At 41.5% G+C, this 20,099-nt stretch overlaps 1 protein-coding gene across 9 annotated transcripts in view; it reads right to left on the bottom strand.

The window, feature by feature from the left end:
• Window positions 1-4,055: 4,055 nt before the first annotated feature.
• Window positions 4,056-20,099, bottom strand: part of phldb2b (pleckstrin homology-like domain, family B, member 2b) — a 37,789-nt gene continuing 21,745 nt past the window's right edge. For 5 of the 9 annotated variants that reach the window (XM_026179346.2, XM_080305965.1, XM_080305966.1 and 2 more), the window contains 17 exons: window positions 19,036-19,413; window positions 18,129-18,290; window positions 17,832-17,969; window positions 16,583-16,711; window positions 15,195-15,350; window positions 14,898-15,008; window positions 14,734-14,808; window positions 14,573-14,638; window positions 14,043-14,195; window positions 12,951-13,094; window positions 12,229-12,328; window positions 10,891-11,041; window positions 8,022-8,112; window positions 7,661-7,807; window positions 6,027-6,246; window positions 5,794-5,879; window positions 4,056-5,709 (listed from right to left, as the gene is read on the bottom strand). In XM_026179346.2, coding sequence (XP_026035131.1) covers window positions 5,569-5,709; window positions 5,794-5,879; window positions 6,027-6,246; window positions 7,661-7,807; window positions 8,022-8,112; window positions 10,891-11,041; window positions 12,229-12,328; window positions 12,951-13,094; window positions 14,043-14,195; window positions 14,573-14,638; window positions 14,734-14,808; window positions 14,898-15,008; window positions 15,195-15,350; window positions 16,583-16,711; window positions 17,832-17,969; window positions 18,129-18,290; window positions 19,036-19,413 — 2,448 coding nt within the window. In that variant the 3' untranslated portion in view covers window positions 4,056-5,568. The remainder of the gene's footprint in view (window positions 5,710-5,793; window positions 5,880-6,026; window positions 6,247-7,660; window positions 7,808-8,021; window positions 8,113-10,890; window positions 11,042-12,228; window positions 12,329-12,950; window positions 13,095-14,042; window positions 14,196-14,572; window positions 14,639-14,733; window positions 14,809-14,897; window positions 15,009-15,194; window positions 15,351-16,582; window positions 16,712-17,831; window positions 17,970-18,128; window positions 18,291-19,035; window positions 19,414-20,099) is intronic. The other 4 variants (XM_026179347.2, XM_026179348.2, XM_026179349.2 and 1 more) reach the window with 4 other exon arrangements.

Here is a 20,099-nt window from a genome sequence, read left to right as displayed (position 1 = left end):
GGCTTCTACCTTGTTACAGGAATGTTGTTTGTTGCTCAAGATGACTTGATATCATTCGACTACCTTACTAACAGACCACAGTATGTGAGGCTCCATGACTGTGTGTCCGAGGTGGTAATCTGCAGCACAGGGGCACCACAGGGCACGGTTCTCTCACCCTTCCTGTTCAGCCTTTACACTTCAGACTTCTGTTATAATTCGGACGATTGCCATCTACAGAAGTTCTCAGATGATACAGCCATCATTGAATGCGTATAAGATGGGAATGATCAGGAATACAGGGGGGTCATCAGTGACTTTGTTGGCTGGTGTGAGACCAACTTACTCCAAATCAACGCCGGCAAGACAAAGGAGATGATCATAGACTTCAGGAGGAAGTCACCCCCTACAACACCGGTGAACATCCAAGGGAAAGACATTGAGATAGTGGACTCTTATAAGTACCTGGGTGTTCACCTCAACAATAAACTGGACTGGACTACAAATACAGACATCCTGTATAAGAAGGGCCAGAGTCGACTCCACCTGCTGAGGAGACTGAGGTCCTTCAGAGTCTGCAGGACTCTGTTAAGGACATTCTATGACACTGTGGTAGCATCTGCCCTTTTCTATGCAGTGGCCTGCTGGGGGAGTGGAAGCACGGACAGGGACAGGAGCAGGACTGACAAACTGGTGTGGAGGTCTAGCTCCGTGCTGGGATGTCCCCTGGAGTCTGTGGAGGTGGTTGGCGAGAGGAGGATGTTAGTAAAGCTGACATCCATCATGAACAACCCACATCACCCACTGCATGAGTATGTGAGTGGGCTGAGCAGCTCCTTTAGTCAGAGACTGAAACACCCTCGCTGCAGGAAGGAGCGCTTTCGCAGATCATTCATCCCAACAGCAGTTAGACTCTATAACTCCTCAATCACGATGTCATGACTCACTGGACACTGTGAACATCCACGGTCACCACTTCATGCATAATGGACCTTCCATGTGTATGGACATGTGCAGGTATATATGTATGTATATGTATACATATGTATATTTAGTGTATACATGTGTGTGTGTACATGTCTATAAATAGGAATAGTAGTGGTACAATAGTTATGTCAAGCTATATAGTTTATGTCTTCCATATTTTCAACCATATCCATAATCACATACTGTGTATGCTACCATTGTATATAGTGTATTATCTTACTTTTTTTCATTGATTGTACTTATTGTGTTTTTGTATTTCCTTCTGATATCTGTACCTGAGCTGAGGTGATGCAAAAATTTCCCCGTTGTGGAATCAATAAAGTCTTATCTTATCTCTTATCTTATCTTATGAGGGATATATTTGACACATGTTTCACATATTATAGACCAACAAGTTATTTATAGCAGTTTAAATACAAGCAATCAGTTTTTGGCAGACAATCACTTTTTGTCACAACACCTGGTCCTCAGGTGGACGCAGCCTCTGAATTTGGACACCCCCGGCCTGTTTCTGTTTCTAATAACGGTGACATTTAACTTATTTTATCCGATAAATAAACATTGTAAAATTCAAGTTTTTTGTATATATCCCCCCCCAAACAGCCCTTTTGAATGTCTCCCTAAATCTGAGGTCTCAAGTATGGCAAGTATGTGCCAGGCTTTGGCCCACATCTGTCTAAAATTGTATGTAAGCATGAATAACGTTTTGCCATGTCCACCAGGAGAGACTGGACAGTATAGATGTAAAACAAATATGCCAGCAGTTCATCTCAGTTAATGAGAGGAGAAAACATGTGTTTGGCTCCTTCACATAGTGGACATTGAGTTGTTGTGTGGGACACCAGTAGTTCATGTCTGTTGCTGTAACAGTAGTTCATGTTTAGAATAAAAAGTCCCAGCTCACTGATTTGATCGGGGCAATATTGTGCCTAAAATGTTGCAGAATTTTGCTGAGAGATCTTTTACTTTGTGGTAATCTTAGACGAGTAGTTTTATGGACAAAAACCACCAGGTCATTCAGTGTTCCCTTAGTGCTAATGTGTAAGAGATGTTGGTGCACTATAACTGAAGTAATGTTGTTAAGTACTTAAAGTCATATTCTTTTATTGTCATGACTGTATTTGAAGCTATTTTTATTTTTGTATGTTACCTGATTTATATGGAATATGGCTGAAGCTCCTCTTGAGTCTGTCTGTTCTTGCCCGAATGATGCGGAACCTTCTGCCTGATTGTAGAAGTTGGACAGTTTGTTGCCGGACAACACTGGGAAGGGAGGGGTCCTTCAGTATCTGAGCTGCTCTAGACCAACATCTCCTGGTGTAGATGTCCTGTAGGGAGGGGAGAGCAGTCCTGCAGCAGCGTTCTGCCGTACGGATCAGTCTCTGAAGAGCTTTTTGATCCTTAACACAGCTGTTCCCATACCAGGATGCTTTCCACAGCGCCTGCATAGAAAGTCCTGAGGATCGCTTCCTCAGTTGTCGGGGGTGGTACAGGCAACTCAAACTGCAGATACACGGACAGTTTAATAAATAATCAACCTAGATTAGCCGCCGTGTTTTAGATTTGACCATGCCAGTACTGCATCCCAGCAGACTCTGTGACAGTACCGATGGCTGCCACATGGCGGCACTCAAACTCCATGCCCCTAAACCTGGATCCATTTGGGAATTCAAATCAGCTTTCAGTCACATACAGTGGGTCAATGAAGATAAACATACAGCTGACTACAATAAAATAAAGTTACCTTAGTAGAAAATATTGTTACATTTGTGAGACAATTTTCTTTTCATTGTAGCTGTCATGTAATAAACGTAACTGTTCACTGTCCGGTAATATTATCATTTTAGCATAGACTAAAAGGCTGATCAATACTGACAGTGGAGAGCACAGGCATCAGCCGCTCCGTGAAGCACAAGATGACCCAGATGTGAGTCGCAAACACGTTGACGTGGTTGAGCTTCACCTTCTGAACATCATAGAAATCCACAAGGAGAACCTCAAACGCGTAAACAAGATCGCGATTCACATTTGGCGCCACATGGTGATCCACGGAGCGAATGATGACTGTGCTCTTTGTGGGTCTTCGGGCGGAAGTGCCACATCCCACTGTCTTCGGACCAACCACGTTCGTTATGAGAGTCAGACTTATAAATAGGGCGCTGTTGTCACATACAGTTACATACGGGTGTGTGAAAAAAAGTGAGGGCAGAGGAGTTGCATTTTAATACGGAAGTTGAATAAATCACGGATACTAAAATCACAGAGAACTTTCCGCCAAGCACTTATACAAACCTTGCTATCTGTCTGACTTATTTAATGTCCGCATTGAATCATGGGTAACCGATCCAAATCGACTACACCCTTTCCTCCACTTATATTTCTGTGCCGAGAGTACCTGGACGAGCTAATGTGAAAGCAAAAACATGTGAGCACAGTGTGTGTGTAATAGTTTGTAGGCCACAGATATTTTATACACATTGTAATATGGCTCAGTGAGGAGCTGAGGTGGAGCCACGCCCCCTTCAGCCAGGTATGTAGGCAGGTGTATCCACACACAAAAAATCAATTTTTAAGTAGTTTCTTACAAATCTCAGACACGTCTTTCTGCTGCATGATACTTGACTATTTTCTTTTGTGTCATTACCGGTATATCAAAATATTTATTATTAATATTGTGTCAGGCGGATTAGGGGAGTGTGCTTTACTTAGTAAGGCCTTGTATCTATGAACTGGAACAGATGTCCTGAGCTTAGTTTAGGCTGGTGGAGTAAGGTAGGTGCATCCCTGATTCTGGGCTGGCTGTGTGGATTTCACCTGTCTGTACTGTAACTGTAACATAGGACAAATGAGAGTGCAGACACATATGATGTTTATTCCAGGAGTTTCACACAGGTAATAATACATTTCAGCTGAACTTAAATATAGACTTCTTGTCTTTACTGTCTGTGATTTTTTTATCCCAGTGATCTGTGGCAGGTTGCACTACAGCACAGTTTGAAATACTGCTGGTGGAAACCTGTAAAATGCTCCAGCTCCACTGTTCTCATAGAAAGGTATTCCTCAAGACAAAAACAACACAAACGATTATATTTATTATATATTCTTTTTTATTATTCATATGAAAATACAAAATTAAGATACATGCAATGGTACTGGCATAAATACAGTAAAATCAACATAAAAATTAATTATATAAAAATACTGGATGAATTAAAACACATGAAAGCTTCCTCTGTGACAACTCCATTAGTTTGGTAAAAATATGCTCGGCACGTCATGTCGAAACAGACAATATTCCACTTAAAAGATATTTCAAAGCAAAGAAACCAAATATACATTGTATCACATATGTATAAAGCTTGGTCAGCACGCAAAAACACAGGAGGCAAGATTATAAATGCAGTTATCAGCGGACAGAAATATGCCAATGCAGTGTGGAGTATAATGCATAAAGCAGCATTAGTGATCATAGTGGAATAGTCATTAAAAAAATAAAACACATTAAATTAGTGGTAATAAATGCAATGTAATGAAATGTAGTGGACTAAAGCAGCAGCACAGTAATCAGCCACCTTAGGACAAATAAATGTGTGTACCATAGATTTCGTCTGCTTGACTTCTAACAATAAAACTTCATCCTGCTGAAGTTCTTCCTTAAAAAAGCATCCAGGACCGCAATTCCACACTAGCGTACTTTCTCACCACTTTGGCGTTTTGTATGTAGATGCATGTAGTGCTAAAAAAATATTTAAAATGTGATTAAAAGGCACAAACACACATCTTTAGTTGATAATGGACCATACATGTCATAACATTTAAGAAATTAGCAGGCAAAATGTACAAATACGTTGGCGTTTTATTAACACGTTACCTATGCTGACACTGTTGTAAACCCGGCATCTGCATCCATTCAGAGAAGTGCTGATTAGTTTGGTTTGTGCGAGTGTGGTTTGGAATATTAGTGTCATTTACTGTGTAAGTACAGCACCTTGGAGCTACAGGAAAAGCCCATAGTAAATAGGCAATGTGCACAGAGTGCCTGCGCGCGCACACAGAGCAGGCAATTCATCACATGTGTATATACTCACACATGATCATATGATGCATGCATGCACATCCACGCACAGATTTAAGACCTGAGAATGCCCCATTAATCATACATGAAATGAATTCATTTAATAAAAAATATACCTTTACTAGATTATGAGGCATTTCATAATGTACAAATGCTTTTAAATGCCTTTCCCCCCGTTTCTTTGGAAATATTGGAAATATGTATAGTTTGTATAAAATGTTGAACACTGTAGGGCATAATATAGAGGCCAAAGTCAGCTCTGGTTTAACTAATGTTTCTAACTTACATAAAAAAATCAGAACAAAAAAACGTTATTCTTCTCTGAAGACGCTTAAACTGTTAAACTGTCCAATATCTGCCCGCAATTTCACATGAGAGCTCTGTAACACAACATGAAGTGTTATCTGTGTAACACAAATGCACATAAGCTTCATCCAGGAGGAAAATAAGGAGCTGATACTTTTGTCTTCAAAACCCACAAAGGACTGCAGCATTAAAAAAAACATGAGGCCCGTACATCTGCTTCACTACACCATGAACTGAGTGTATCCCTCAGCGCCTGTGACGATCACATCCATCCAGATCCTCATGGCCTCGGGAGAGGGAGCAACCATGTAGTAGACCCTATCGTGAGTCTTCACGCTGAAGGTCAGGGAGGGGTTTGGGCTCTGAAGGAGGGAGAGAGAATGAATTGTGAATGAAGAAGAAAGAGTTATGATGCACTTTTTGTATCAGCGTTGGAGAATGCATACCTTGTGTGCATTCTTCAAGTGATCGTAGTATACTTCTTCAATAGCTTGGAAGTAAATGACTCCTTTCAACTTGACTTCGTGCTTGTCTGGAGAGAACATACGAGTACATGCCAAATTAGAAGAAATACACAACTTTAACATTTATGTGTGTGATTCTATCTACACAGAGAGTTTTTTTAATTGTTTTTAATCAGACTTTGCTGAGTGTGGTTGCAAGTGTCTGCTGTCCTTACCTGCGTAGTAGGATAGTGTGCGTCTGTTGCGGTCAAAGACGAACCAGCGTTTCTTCCACGTTTTGATTTTGCCTCCCATCTTGACCAAGTAGCCTCGGCAGGTCTTTTCAGAGATGGACAGGTGGAAGCACGTGTCTAGGCTGTGGCCCGCCGACTCAATGTGAGCCCGCAAGTCAAAATCGTCCTTCCTCACAGGCAGATACCGAGTAAGAGGCCGGGACTTGAGGGAGAGGAATCATTTGAGAATGTAATGACAAAGATGTATTTATAATTTCTTATGAATTCTTTTGTTTTTACCAAATTCCTATAAAACACAAAGATTTACAGAAAGTCATACATTAGGAAACAGAGTATTTCTCTCTCTTTGTTCTGCTGCCAACATTTGATGGTCCGGGAAAAAGAACTAAAGATGATAAATGAAGCTTACTATGAGAACTGTCAACACAGACATGATTAAAACCATGCAGAAGGAGGTGCTGTAAGTATGTCTGAAATAGGGCTGGGCGATATATTGAGTTTTTTAAAAATATCAATATATCTTCATACGAGATGTAAGATGTGACAATATCGTTTATATTGATATGTTACATTATAATTATACTTGTGGAGCCGCAAGTTTGCCTCTCTTTCGTCCACTTTTGTCTCTACGCAAACTCACTCAGCCTCGCCTCTCCTTCACTGAACAACTCCCCCTCCCCCACAGCTTTACCTGCAGGCAACGACAAGGTGAACACAGCAAATCTCCGTTAACGAGTTACCGCGGATCGCCCCGTGCGTGGGGCTGGTCGGCGTCAATGTGTTAGCGAGCTAACCGCGCTAACGACATGCAGCCCACAGGAGCTGCATGGCCTAAAATCTGACCGCGAACCGATTTTATGTGGTACACGGCGCTCAGCAATCTGTCAAAAAATGTTTTAGTACGACTTTGGTAAGCTACGAAGTTGCACCGCTTGATGGATTGTCGGAGCATTACGGCTACCGTAGTCTGGAGCCTCGCGGAGTGATACGTATTGTGCTTCAACGTAATATTACCGTATTGTGTGTGTATAAGCACCATAAATGGCACCTGTTAAAAGACACAGTTACAAAGAGGATTTCAAACTCCAGGCTGTCAGTCACGCAGTAGAACTTGGGAACAGAGCAGCTGTGAAATCTGTCTTTGTTATTATGCTCATCGTCTTTTAGTTTACATTTTGACTGCACAATTTTGAGCTTTTGTTATGCACAAAAACAACATTGTTTTCTTTTATTTATGGAGCATGATTATTTAATAAATGCTGATAATTTCTTTTTGAGTAATTGCTTCATGTACATCTATGCTGTATGTTAATAAAAGTGCCTGTGTGACATCTGGGACACAGCTTTGACTAAGAACTGTCTTTTTGTTCTTACCTTATGGCTTTAAAAAAAAATATATCGAGACATATATCGTATATCGCCATCCAGCTAAAAATATCGAAATATGAATTTTGGGTCATATCGCCCAGCCCTAGTCTGAAATGTATAAAAGTAAGCTACAGAAACAAGACAGAGTGCACTGTCAAAAGAAGGTAAAAGGTTAGTTCCCTTGAAGTTCATACGTATGTTTTGGATAAAGAACCTCTATTATCCACAGCTCTTCCCAGACCTCTTACCTGCACCCTCTGCTTTTCTCGAAGCTTCACCTCGCGGTCGATCAGTTTCTGGCGTCTGTTGGTCTCCTCTTGTAACCTTTTCTCCAGATCTTCCCGTCTCCTCCTCTCCTCTTCCAAGGCCTGCTTTCGAAATTCCATTTCCCGCTCCTTAAGAACGATTCAGATGCAGTCACAGGTTATTTAATGACACACACATAAAAAACACAACAATTTTGCAGTTTGGGCAAATGAAGTAGCACCTCTATCTTTAAGGTTTGGAATTATTACAAAGATACTCGACTGATCTGCATGTTGGCTTTAACGCTACATATCTCTCTAACATTAAATAAAATGTGAAAATATGAATAAATCAAATAGTGACCTTGTGTTCGAGGAGGCGGTTCTTCTCGGCCTGCGCCTCTCTCAGCAGGCGCTCCATCTCCTCCAGCTTGGCTACATTTGACGTACTGGCACTACAGCGCAAAAAGCACATACAGCAACAATTATAGAAAATAATGTACCTTTTGCTTTACATCAAACACTTGACACTTATAGAAAAACAAACAAAAAACCCACTTTGGGATTTTCCAAAAATGCAAGGGAGCAGCTCGCGAGTTAATAAAAAAAAACAGTGGGTACACCAACACGCGACATGAGAAAATCAATGAACTTGGACTTTTCTTTGAAATTGTTTGATGAATGTCGGCATTACTATAATCCAATATAGGGCTCCAGCTATCGATATTGTTTTAGTACTCGAGTTAATCAAGTAATCGGATTAGAAATACTTATGTCTTATCACTGAGCAATAGTAAATATTCAGTCAGTGAAGAGAAGCTAGCATGTCAGCATAAAAGTGACATTCTTATTGGTATAACTGTTAATAATTAATAATAACAATTAATGCTAGTAATGATTCAGTGTGCAACTTAGCACATTTATTTTTTATATTTTTAAATATTATATACAATACCATTTAATAAATAAAACACTTTAATTACTATAAATCTGCAAAGTCATGGTACTAAAGTCTTCAAATAAATATGGCCTAGAACACCCCATGCCCCCCTTTAGACTCACCCCTGCAGTTAACATTGTGATAAAAAGTGGGACGGCTTTAGTAAGCTGCCTAATTTAAACAGTTCATCTACATCTTCTATTGCAGCTGTATTTGTAGTCTCTAGTGTGGGTGAAACGCTCACATAGTCATGGTGACAACTGAGCCCTAAAGAGTTGCGGATTAAAAAAAACATCAAAGTGAAAAACTTGCATCGAGGATTTTTTCATAATGGAGTTTTTCGAGTTGGTCGATGAATGGTTGCAGTGTGTGTACATACATGCATACAACACATGTAGATCTACAGCCAAAAAGAAGAACTCTGTTTAACATTCCAAAGTAAACGCTAAACTGTCCTGAGAATACTGATTATTCACTGGTTGTGTGTGTGTGTGTGTGTGTGTGTGTGTGTGTGTGTGTGTGTGCGCGCGCTCTAAATCAAAGAGGAAATCCATTAAGAAAAGAGGCCGCGTTGCCAAGGCAAACCATCTATGTTATCTCTTTAGGTCTTTGAGGCCTTGTCTGATTTAGAGTCTCCCAAACTGCATATGGTCTACACATGACACTCACTCCTGACATCACAGCGAAAGGATCTATGTATGTATTTCTCTGTCACGTCAAGCAGTAATTCTTTTTCTCACACTAATTTTCTTGCCAAGTCTATTTACTCTCACAAATGCACTTCTGGTACCACCGCCGTGCTGACTTACATTCATTTTATGAAACCTTACCCAAGCCCTGAACATAACCTGCTTTACCCTAACCTTAATCCAAGTCTGAGCACTACCTTTTAAATATTTCTGTTATTGGAATTTGCCTTTTTATACTCAGGGGAAGGCCAATTCCCAAAATAAGACCGTGTAACCAGATTTAAGCAACATAAGCAATGTACACACACACACACACACACACACACACACACACACACACACACACACACACACACACACACACACACACACCTCTTCTTATCTGGATCCAGGAGGAAATGAATACCCGGTGTTGATGTCACAACAGTGCTAAGAAGAATGGTGCACATCAGACTGAACTATAAACAAATCAGGAAGCGAGACAGGGTGGAGAAATTTGGAGCAGCCCGAGTGCAGAGAGGACAAAAAAGAAACGGGAGGGAGGGCATGAAAAAAAACCAACAAAAAAACTAGAACATTTGCAAAAGGGAAAAAAACCCTCTTTTTTTCCCCACTCTGCTATTTTTTCATTGTCTTCTTCATCAGTTTCCAGATGCTTTTTCTCAACAAAACACCAGCAAAGAATCCAAAAACAGTAACAAGTCGAATCATTTTGAAAGAAATTAGAGCACTTGTTACTATTAAATGAAAAAGTACTTAATTATGAATGAATATCAACATATCACCAAAGTCAAATATGAATTAAACAGTACCACCGATGGCATTTTTCTTACCTCAATCGACGAGAGGTAACTGCACTCATTGTCAATACACACCCATGCAGTTCCAAATGTATTTATTCGAGTTCTGGACTACTTGGGAAAAAAATTGTTCTAACACTTCTATCTCCCGAAACAGGACTCATCACTGCAAATTAACAAAAAAACTCCAGCTCTGTCATAAAACTGATCCACATTCCCCAACGTGACTTCCAGTGCAATATAACCTCATGCAGCCTAATCTGAGCCAAAGCACACTGAGAATAAAAACGCGCAAAACAGAGATGTAACTCTGCAAATGGTTTCAAATCTGCTGGAACGAGACCATACCATTCAGAGAAACAAGAGGAGGGGAGACAAAAGATGTAAAAAGGATTGAGGGAAAGCAGGCACACATGGTTTTACTCCAGTCGGGGGGCTGAACCCCTAAATGGACCTCCACACTCATGCTGGTTTGCTCAGTTAATCTGAACCTGAGGGGGCTGACTGGAAAGGCACCCGCACACACACCCCTTTATGTTTTCTGTCTTCCGTAAGCTGATCCCTACAACTCTAATCAACAGAGTCCTCCCCCCTTAACTCATGCTACACGCTCAGTTCTACACATCCTATTCTCCAAGGAGGGAACATGAAAGGCAGGAAACTCTTTTTTTATTTAATTTTTTGCTAGCAAGCCCTCCCCACTTCATCCAACTTTCTGTCCCATTTCAACTTATTCTAAAGACGTCTATAACAGTTATTTTCATCAGCGCATACACACTGCTGACAGGCCTTTGTGTCACCTACCTGGAGATGTTGTCAGGTGAGCAAGCAGAGATGCTGGTTTCAATAGAGTCACTACTATCCACACTCATTGTGTCAAAGGCCTGGTTTTCACGGTACCCAAAGGCATCGAGGTAGACGTTGGTCTGAGAAGCAGCTCGGGAGCTCGGCTGACCTGGATACACACAAACGCAATGAAGAAGAAAAAGGATGAATTCTCCAGTAGCAACCAAGGTTACTTACTCCTCCTGCCCACGCATCAACCCAAGTCTTCTACCTGTTGGTGTAACTTCTTCTGGGACAGACTGCCCAGACGGGTTCAAATTTTGATTACAATGCCCCGCCACCGTTACACTGTGTACTCACACGTCCCGGGAAAAAATATATCCAGGCCTTAATGCTACGATTAGGTGAAACTGCGGCCTAACAGTAAGACACTCAAGCACACAAAATAAATGGAAAATAAAGAGGAAAAAATATTTTCTGTAAAACAAGCACAGAAACAGGTTTTGAGATTTAAAAATGAATAAAAACAGCAGCCTGAAACTGTCCCAAAAACTTCTGGAAAGACAAAAAGATATTCTCATGAAGCTGACGGATGAATGATGACAGATCTACAGTGCGGACACTTTAAAGAGAGACTAACTAAACCTCCTGGTACAGGAAGAAACACACACACAAAAACTGATACCATCAGCTCTGTTTACTAGACCCACCCATCAGATGAGCCAGATCAGGGGACTAAAGGGGCCAAGGCATCAGATACATGTGCCAGTTCCCAGAAAGCAACGACAGTACACTTATAACATGAGACACACAGTACTTCAAAATGATCCCCCAAAATACTGATTTGTTGTCTGAAGGGCAATGAAAAAATTATTTTATGAAAGACTAAGCTACTTATTCTTATGTCTAAGTAGGTGCAAATCTAAATTAAATTTATAATAGCGATGCCTATGCAAAAGGTTGCTATGGAGAGGAGGCATGGTGTCCTTCAGGTGGCATCCTGTATCTTTCTGGGCCAAACAGCAAACATCCACACAGACTGCAAACGCTTTACACTCTTGTGTGTCATATTTTCTTAACAGTGAAGACGTTACAACAGCTCGTGTAAATCCCCACGAAGTGATGGAACGCTCACATTCCTCCACTGACAGATAAGCAAATGTGGAATTTATCAAAACACAATGAGGTGCACACCCACAAACAAAGCCTCTTGCTGGGATATTGTCTCCATATAAGGTGCATTTTCAAATCCCAGCTCAGCGATGAGTGTGGTTTTGTGTGTTTGTGTGATACACGAGAGAAAAAAAGAGAGTAAGATCAAGTGAAGTTAAGTGTATTTGTGTGTGTGTGTTTTACCTTTATGCAGACGTCGAGATTCACTTTCCTTATTGGATAAACTGAGGATTCTTGGAAGAATACTGCCACAACTTGTAGTCTGTACCAGAGGCTGATGGGACTATAAAGAATCAAGAAGACGGAGAAGAAATGGGTGCTTCATATTCTATTTATAATAAACACTATAACTCAAAGACCAAGTGGTGAAGCCGAAAAGTGATACACAGACCAAGTCTGACATTTAGTGGTAAATTTGTAAACCAATCATTTCCACCATAGTTTTCGTAAAAAAACGTTGTTTTCTGATGAAGATCGCGACGATAACTAAACAAAAACTAATGCACAAGGACAAAAACTATGATGAAACATACTGACACATTTGTCAATGAATAAAATGAGATCCAATCAGAACTAATTAAGCTGCGCAGAAAGGCGGGACGAGTTTGGAAGTGATCCAGGTTAGACATGCACATCACAAATAGCTCCCATGCTCCCTGTTTCTCATGAAAACGTGACAAAATGTCAGCGCTTTGGAGGAAGAGAAGAGCAGACATATGAACACATCTCGCATTTGATGTCAAGGAAAATAAGATGCTCTGTGAACTCCCATCTGTAAAAACACCACAAAGTTTCACACTAAATCAACTTTAGATTTAATCTAATATAATCTAATCATATTTAGTCGGAAGTTGCTGTCACTTTTTTTTTTTTTTTTTTACATGCACAATCATCTCTGTTTGTACCTTTGTGGGGAAGCTGCGCCCGAGTGTTGCACACATAAACTGGGGATTCATGGCGGTCGCAGTTTTCTTCCAGGGTAATGTATCACTTAGATGTGAGCCACTTTCTTTCTCAGACCTCTTCCTCTCCTCCAGAAGACGGAAATGCTGATGAGACACACACACACAGAAAACATGAACACAATTACCAAAAATTTAAATTATTCATTTCACTTTCAGTCATATATCAATGTCCCCATACTTTAAGTGTAACGTAAAGTCTTGGTGTGCAGGATTTAAAATGTCTTACTCTGGCGCCATCTGCTGGAGGATCAATAAGTCACAGTGGCAGAAGTGCATTCTCCCTTTCTTAACCCACATTCAATAATTTTATTCTTTAGACAGATGGATCTAGTTTCAATGTAATATGCTTGTGATATAAAAATAAACACACAGTTGTTTACACACCAACACACACACACAGTCGTGTTTTCATGTTTGTGGGGACATCTAATTGACATTATGTTTTCCCTTGCCGCTTACCCTAACCTTAACCATCAAAAATGAATGCCTAACCTTAACTCTTACCCTAAACTGAAACGTAACCTAATTGTAACCTTGACACTAAAAACACATTTTGGGTGAGGACAGGCATTTTGTCCCCATAATGGCTGGGAGTCCCGACAAGTATAGGAGCATGCCAATTTTTGGTCCCCACAAAGATAAAATATGGTATACATATACACACACACACACATTACCTGCCTGTGTTGCTGATGGCGCTTTTTGACAGGAAGGGGAGGTGGGGGGGAGTCTGGGAGAGGGGAAGGGTCTCGATATGTCACCATGTTCTCTGGCCAGTGCACAGAGGGTGTTTTTGGGAGGGGGCGGGGATTTAGACGGGAGGAAGAAGAAGGAGAGGAGGAAGAGGAGTGACAGTCGGCAGGTGAGGAAGAATGACAGAGCTTCGGAAAAAGAAAGGAACATTGTCAGAAAGCTGAAATGAGCGCAGAAACAGGAAGACAAGCTGGGGGAGAGAACCAGCCGCACACTTTGCACCATCCGCCTCGGCGTACTTATCTACACACGATAAACCCGTCACACCACTACACACACCTCATCCTCCGCTGGTTTGGGGGTGTCCTCATCAGGGGAAAGGGTTGCCTCGGGCTCAGGAGAGGCTTTGGTCAGAGTGGGGGCAGGAGCAGCTTTAGGGTCTTGCCCAAGCTGTGAGTAAAGCTCATTGATTTCACTGACTGTGACATAGCCCTGCAAGGTGTCATGTGGAGAGAGAAGGGGTGAGGCATAGCGGGAAGTGAGTTAGCCGTGGAAATTAGTTGTTAGAACAATGCAAAAATTTAGTGGCAATTTCAGAAATAAGTTATTTACACACAACACTGTTAACATGAGACAAAGGACACACTAACAAGATTATGTCAGCATTAATATACAGTACGTGGACGTATAAAAATAAGCTTCATCTCAAATTTCTGGAACTTCTAGTAGTGCTTTACAAGAGCTAGCAGTTAGAACAAGAGGCTACAGTGGCAAAACAAAGAAGACGACTGGGAATAAAGAGAAAAAATGGAAACCAAAAATAAAGTGGAACACAAAAGGGGAAATATTAGCTCAGAAAGGCAAAGTACCTCTGCGTTCTTGAGAAAAATAGAAGAAAGGAGGGAGCGACACACATCAGCCAAAGAGGCTGAATCCTAGCAAGCGGAAAAGGAAATCATAGCCATTAAGATCAGGATATCGCCCGTTCCAGGACTCGTAAGTAACCACAGCAGCTGCCAATCACACCAACCTCTCTCAGGGTGAAACTCCGTCCACCGGTGAGGCCAGCGTATTTTCTTTCCAGCACAGCCAGGCTTTCTTTCTCCTGGCAGACAGATACAGACACAAAAATGAACTTTTCCCATCATTAATACAGAGCACAGCACGCACATGCGAACATAAAATCTGCCATACTCTCTGCAGCATGGACTCAAGGTTGCTCCTCTCCTTCAAGAAGCTCTCCTTCTCTCGTTGAACCTGCTGCGTAATCTGCGCCGACTGCTTCTTCAGAGTTAACAGACGCTCCTGCGAGAGGGAGAGCGGAACAAACTTATCAAGCGCCTCTAGCCTGCTTAGAAAGTATGAATCAAACATTCCTGTTAACCCTGCAAATCTAAACAAATTGACATTTAAAGAGCAAATTCAGCTTCAAACAGCAGGTTAAACAGGCTGGATTTTTAAATCAAAAACAACCGAGAAGAGAGCTGATACCTTGCGGGTGACGGTGCTGCGTTGGTAGTCTGCGATCTCCCGGAGAAGCTGCTGGGTGTGGGTCTCCTTCTCCTCGTCCTGCCTGCTCTCTCTCTCGAGCTGCTGAAACTCCAGGTCCTCAAAACGCTTTGTCTCTGCCTCAAGCACTTCGCAGTCCTGATACACACAATGAAATAGATAATACAAGTGTACACTACTGCTCACAAATTTTTAGTTGTCACTGGGAGTAACTGTATGATTTCTGAAGTCAAAGCAGCACAGTACCCTGTGCAGTACAGCTTAAACCTGCTTGATACAGACCGCTGTGGCGAGCTTTAATTATCTGAAGATCTAGGGCTGGTACCTTAGGATCACATGACCAAGCAGTCAGTCTTCCTTTGCTACTGATGTTTTTATTCTTTTTTATTTATTTTTTGAGTACAGCAATGTACTGTAGCACATCCTGCAGTCTGGCATTGCCCTAATAATGACCTGAAAGTAACACAGGCATAATAGGTGGTAATCTGCATAAATGTAGTAATATGGGTTGTCTTTCATGGCTAAACTTACTTCCAAAGCTGATGCTGCGCTCTCCTAAACTTAAAACAAACCCTTTCACTAAACTTGAACTCCGTAAATTGCAATAAAAAACAAGAAAAATTCCACTAATCCAAAACTTTGCATGCTTTTGTAGCCACCACATTAGAGAAAGAACATCAAGTATACGTGCAAGTGTCCATAAAAGAAACCTTCTCACATAAAAACCTGCATCTACTAATATTAGCAAATAAATGCCAACATACTCAAATACGACAAATAATCGTTTATCAAATACGTCTCATTCCATAACATACGTAGACACGGGTGCAAACCAGACTGTGAAATCTCTAATGTGTGTGTCATCAACACTAAACATGCAACAACACATCACTACCGTTTGGCTAAACATGCAGCCTTTCACACACCATAAGCATTCGCCCCAAAGTGAAGATGATTTAAATGTGCCGCCTCTTTGATAAGTCGTTTCAAAGAACAGTCGCTCATCAAACACAAAAGGTGAAGCCTTTAGACATTACACCCAACAGAGTGAGTCTGTAAGAACCAAACAGGTACCAAAGCCTGACACTTTAGAGATGATATAAAACATAAAGAGGGAATGATTGAGAATGAACGTTAGCTCTGAAAGTGTGCCATGCTCTCATGCAAGTAAGCAAACATTATATAAACGAGTCTGTCATGTGAACAAATGTTTAGAGTCAGTGCTAGTATTTGCCGATATAGCGGTCACATTTATGTTGAATACTTTCTCAAATATGCATGATTTCCATTGGCTCTTCCACTATATTTTTCTAAATATATGTATGTGCGTGTGTTTGTGTGCATATGTGTGTGTGTTTGTGTGTACTGACCCTGGCTAGCTGCTCCTGCAGGGGCTCCTTGGTGGCTTCAGGACAGCTGTCCAGCTGGGAGCGCTGCTCACACACAATCTGAGCCAACCTCTCTACTCTGCCCTTTTCTGCCTGCAGCAGCTTGCACGCCTGGCAGGCAAACGTACGTACACACAGATGCACACACGCATTCCCACACGAGGACGTACACCATGTACACGTTTGTTTATGTGTACATATAGACACAAAAAGACGAACACACACACATACACACACACACACACACACAAAGGACAGAGAGGATGGCAGAGTTAGTGGGGATTGGGGAGCAACAGTTAGTTACTACAGCGACCAGGTCAGTACGGATAGCCTAGTGGGTGGGGAGGGAGGGAAAGCTGGAGGGAGCGCAATGAAAAACTGATTAATGATGTTATGAGACTTCACTTCTGCCGTTTTATTCGTTTTTTTATGAATGCAAATGATTGAAATGATTAAGTAAGAAGAGAGAACGGGCATGTATGGAATGGCGCAGCAGAGGTTAACTATCACACTGATGGCTCTTTCTATAAAATACACAAAACACACATTCACCTAGAATATGTGCAAGCACTCAACTTCATCTGCTCTTCAACCAGTTTTTAACACCCGGGGCTACACGCATCTACCCGATCGCTCGCTTTTCTTTCCCTAACTTCTTCCGCTGGCAGATGCCGGTGCATGGAAATTTCAGAGTGAGTCCAGGACTCAGTCGAACACAGGCCAAACCAAAGCACGCGCACACACACGGATACACACCAGAAATACCGTCCATTTATCCGCTTACACCTCCCACTCTGTCAATAATATCATATGGTGTTATAAATGTAGAAAAAATATAGGCACACTTGCTTCCCTACACTTGCCAAACAGGATCACTTGATGACCGCTACTCCCCGGACAGTCTTAGCAGATATATATTTGGACCAGAGAGAGCATGAGAAGGATTAACACCTACCGCCCGGGTCTCTCAGTTGCCTATGTATTTTTAATGCCATTCAATGCATGTTGCTAGTAAAAATATAGGCTGTATGAGTGAATGGAGATGGCTTTTCAAACACCTAAAAGAATTTTTCCATATGTTAATGTGTATTTCTCTCCCCTTTTGATGACCATATGTACTCAAAGGCAAAGTTAAGCATATTCAAAGGGACCTCTAACTTTTAACCCAGCTGGATTACAGATGATAAAGAGGTCTGTAAGCATCCCATTCTGAGTGTATCAACTTGAATACCTTTTCTTTTTCCTGCTGGGATTGGGTCTCTAGGTCAGCTATCTTGTTGTGAAGCGCTTCTAAAGCATCTTTTTCGTGTTGAAGAGCTGCTATCTCGGACTCCTGCTCAGCTTCAACTAGAGCTCGCTCAACCTCGACCTTTAAAAAAAAATAAAAAAAAAACACGCGCACACACCGCTCAGTTTTAAACCAATACTTTATATCTGTGCTTTTATCAAAACATTCTCATTCATCTTTTGTTAATCTTGACAATAAATCAATCAATAAATAAAGTAAATATCATCATCGTCTATATACCTCTCGGGCAGATTCCTCAATTTGATTGTCCAGCTCTTTGATCTTTTGTTCAAGCTCCTCCATGTTGTTCAGGACCTGGATTCTCTCCTCTTCCACGCGCCTCACTTCCTCCTCTGAAGGGATCGTGTCCTGTCCACGATGGCGAGCTGCATCCTCTAGAGCCTGGTAACATCATCATCAATGTAGTCGCTGATTTAACTCCTGCTAACATGCACTTACATTGACATATCTGCGAGACCTGTAATAATAATCACTGATGCCACAAATGGAAAGGAAAGCGTATGGGCTCCATACATACACACAAATGCCTGCTGTCAGTTCATGCTAACACTTAGCATGCTCTAATCTAATAAATGGACTGTAAATATGTCCCATCTGTGTTGAGTAGGATGTTTGTGTCAATACTTTCTAAGTATTAGGAGGAGGGATCCTTGTCACTGTTATGTTTTCCAGGATGAATGGGGGGCTAAACACTTCCTGCATAAATCTTGATTAATATTTTAGTAAGATGACCAAGGTCAAAGGTGCACGAAGAAGAAAAAACATACATCTATCATTTTACCAAATCAACAGAGACTAATGTTACAGAATATTCTCTTGCATGAAGTCTTCAGAGTGACTAAAGTCTGTAGACCATCAAGGCATTGCATATTTCACTGTATTTATTTTATACTACCGGAATATTTTTTTAAATTTATGTTTTCTCCTACTTTTTTGAATGAGGGTCAAAAGTTATATGATTCTACTGAACAAACACGGTTCTGTAGACTAGTTCATCTTATACACCAAATAACATTTGTTTTTGCTCTTGATAGCACCTCAGTGATACTGCACTCACACATGGAGGGCATTTCTGTGTTAGCATAAAGTTCTAACAGTCACAAAATAAGTGTCCTGTGTCTTATACCTCATTTGTCCTATGTGCACGTGGTGAAGGTGTGGGGGCAAAGCTTCGCAGACTGATAGCAGGCGATTCGGCCCTGTTGTCTCGGTGACCGCTGCTACGCCTCCGTCGTACCTGCAGGTCATCATCATAGTAACCGTTCTCCGATCCAGGGGAGGTCGTGTGCCCGTTTCCGACTATTCCACTAACAGCTGAAGAGTCGGAAAAGACAGAAGGCGTGTCATCATCTTCGTCGGTCAGCTGCAGCTTCTCAAGCTCCTGGTTGATCTTCTGCAGGTCTGCAACAGCTGAAGTGGAGCTTGTGGCTGCGGCGCCTCCGTCCCTTTCAGCTCGGCCCAGCTCAGAGCAAAGAGACAAGATGGTCTCTAGCCGCTGTCGCTCCTGAGATGATGGCAAACATAAAGGCACACACGTGTATGGGTTATGTGCATGCAATGGCAAGTACTATTTAAGATCACGTTTTTAATGTTGACATGTTGCTGAAGTTTTACACAAATACAATGCAACCCTATAGTATTGAGCTTAGTCAAGTTTTAAATAATAGTATTACCTCGGGAAGCATCACAGAAGTCAGTCCTTCTAAAACTTTTTCCGCTTAGTCCAAAATAAAGAAAAGTAGTGTTTACTTAGTATTCAGCATGACCCTCTCCTGTATGTGGATCTAATTTGGTCTAATATTTGCAGATTTTAGAAGAAACATTTCTTCTCACTGAGAATCCCTGGAGTGAGCACTTCTCCCTGCCAGTGCATAGCTATATGTGGGGCACTACGGAGGCTGCAGAGAGTCAAAAATGCCCTCTTGCAGGTTCAGCAGTTACTTCTCTCAAGGGTTACGTATATGAGCCCCACAGCCAGCCTGTGTTAGTAATATTAGATACAGAGAGGGGGGGAAATGGACAGAGGTGTGTGTGTGTGTGTGAGTGATAGAGAGAAAGAGTGAGCTAATGAGAAGGTGGTCAGCTGTCAACCATGGACATAAGTGTGCACAAGAACCGGCTTTGACTCCAAAGTAGGAATGTGTCTATGAATGTCACCGTGGAAACAAGATGCTTTCCAGGGAATTCTTC

This window comes from Astatotilapia calliptera, chromosome 9 (assembly GCF_964374335.1).
Source record: "Astatotilapia calliptera chromosome 9, fAstCal68.1, whole genome shotgun sequence".
NCBI classification, from domain to species: domain Eukaryota; kingdom Metazoa; phylum Chordata; class Actinopteri; order Cichliformes; family Cichlidae; genus Astatotilapia; species Astatotilapia calliptera.
Note: the sequence above shows the minus strand (reverse complement) of the source record. Positions and strands in the feature narration are given on the sequence as shown.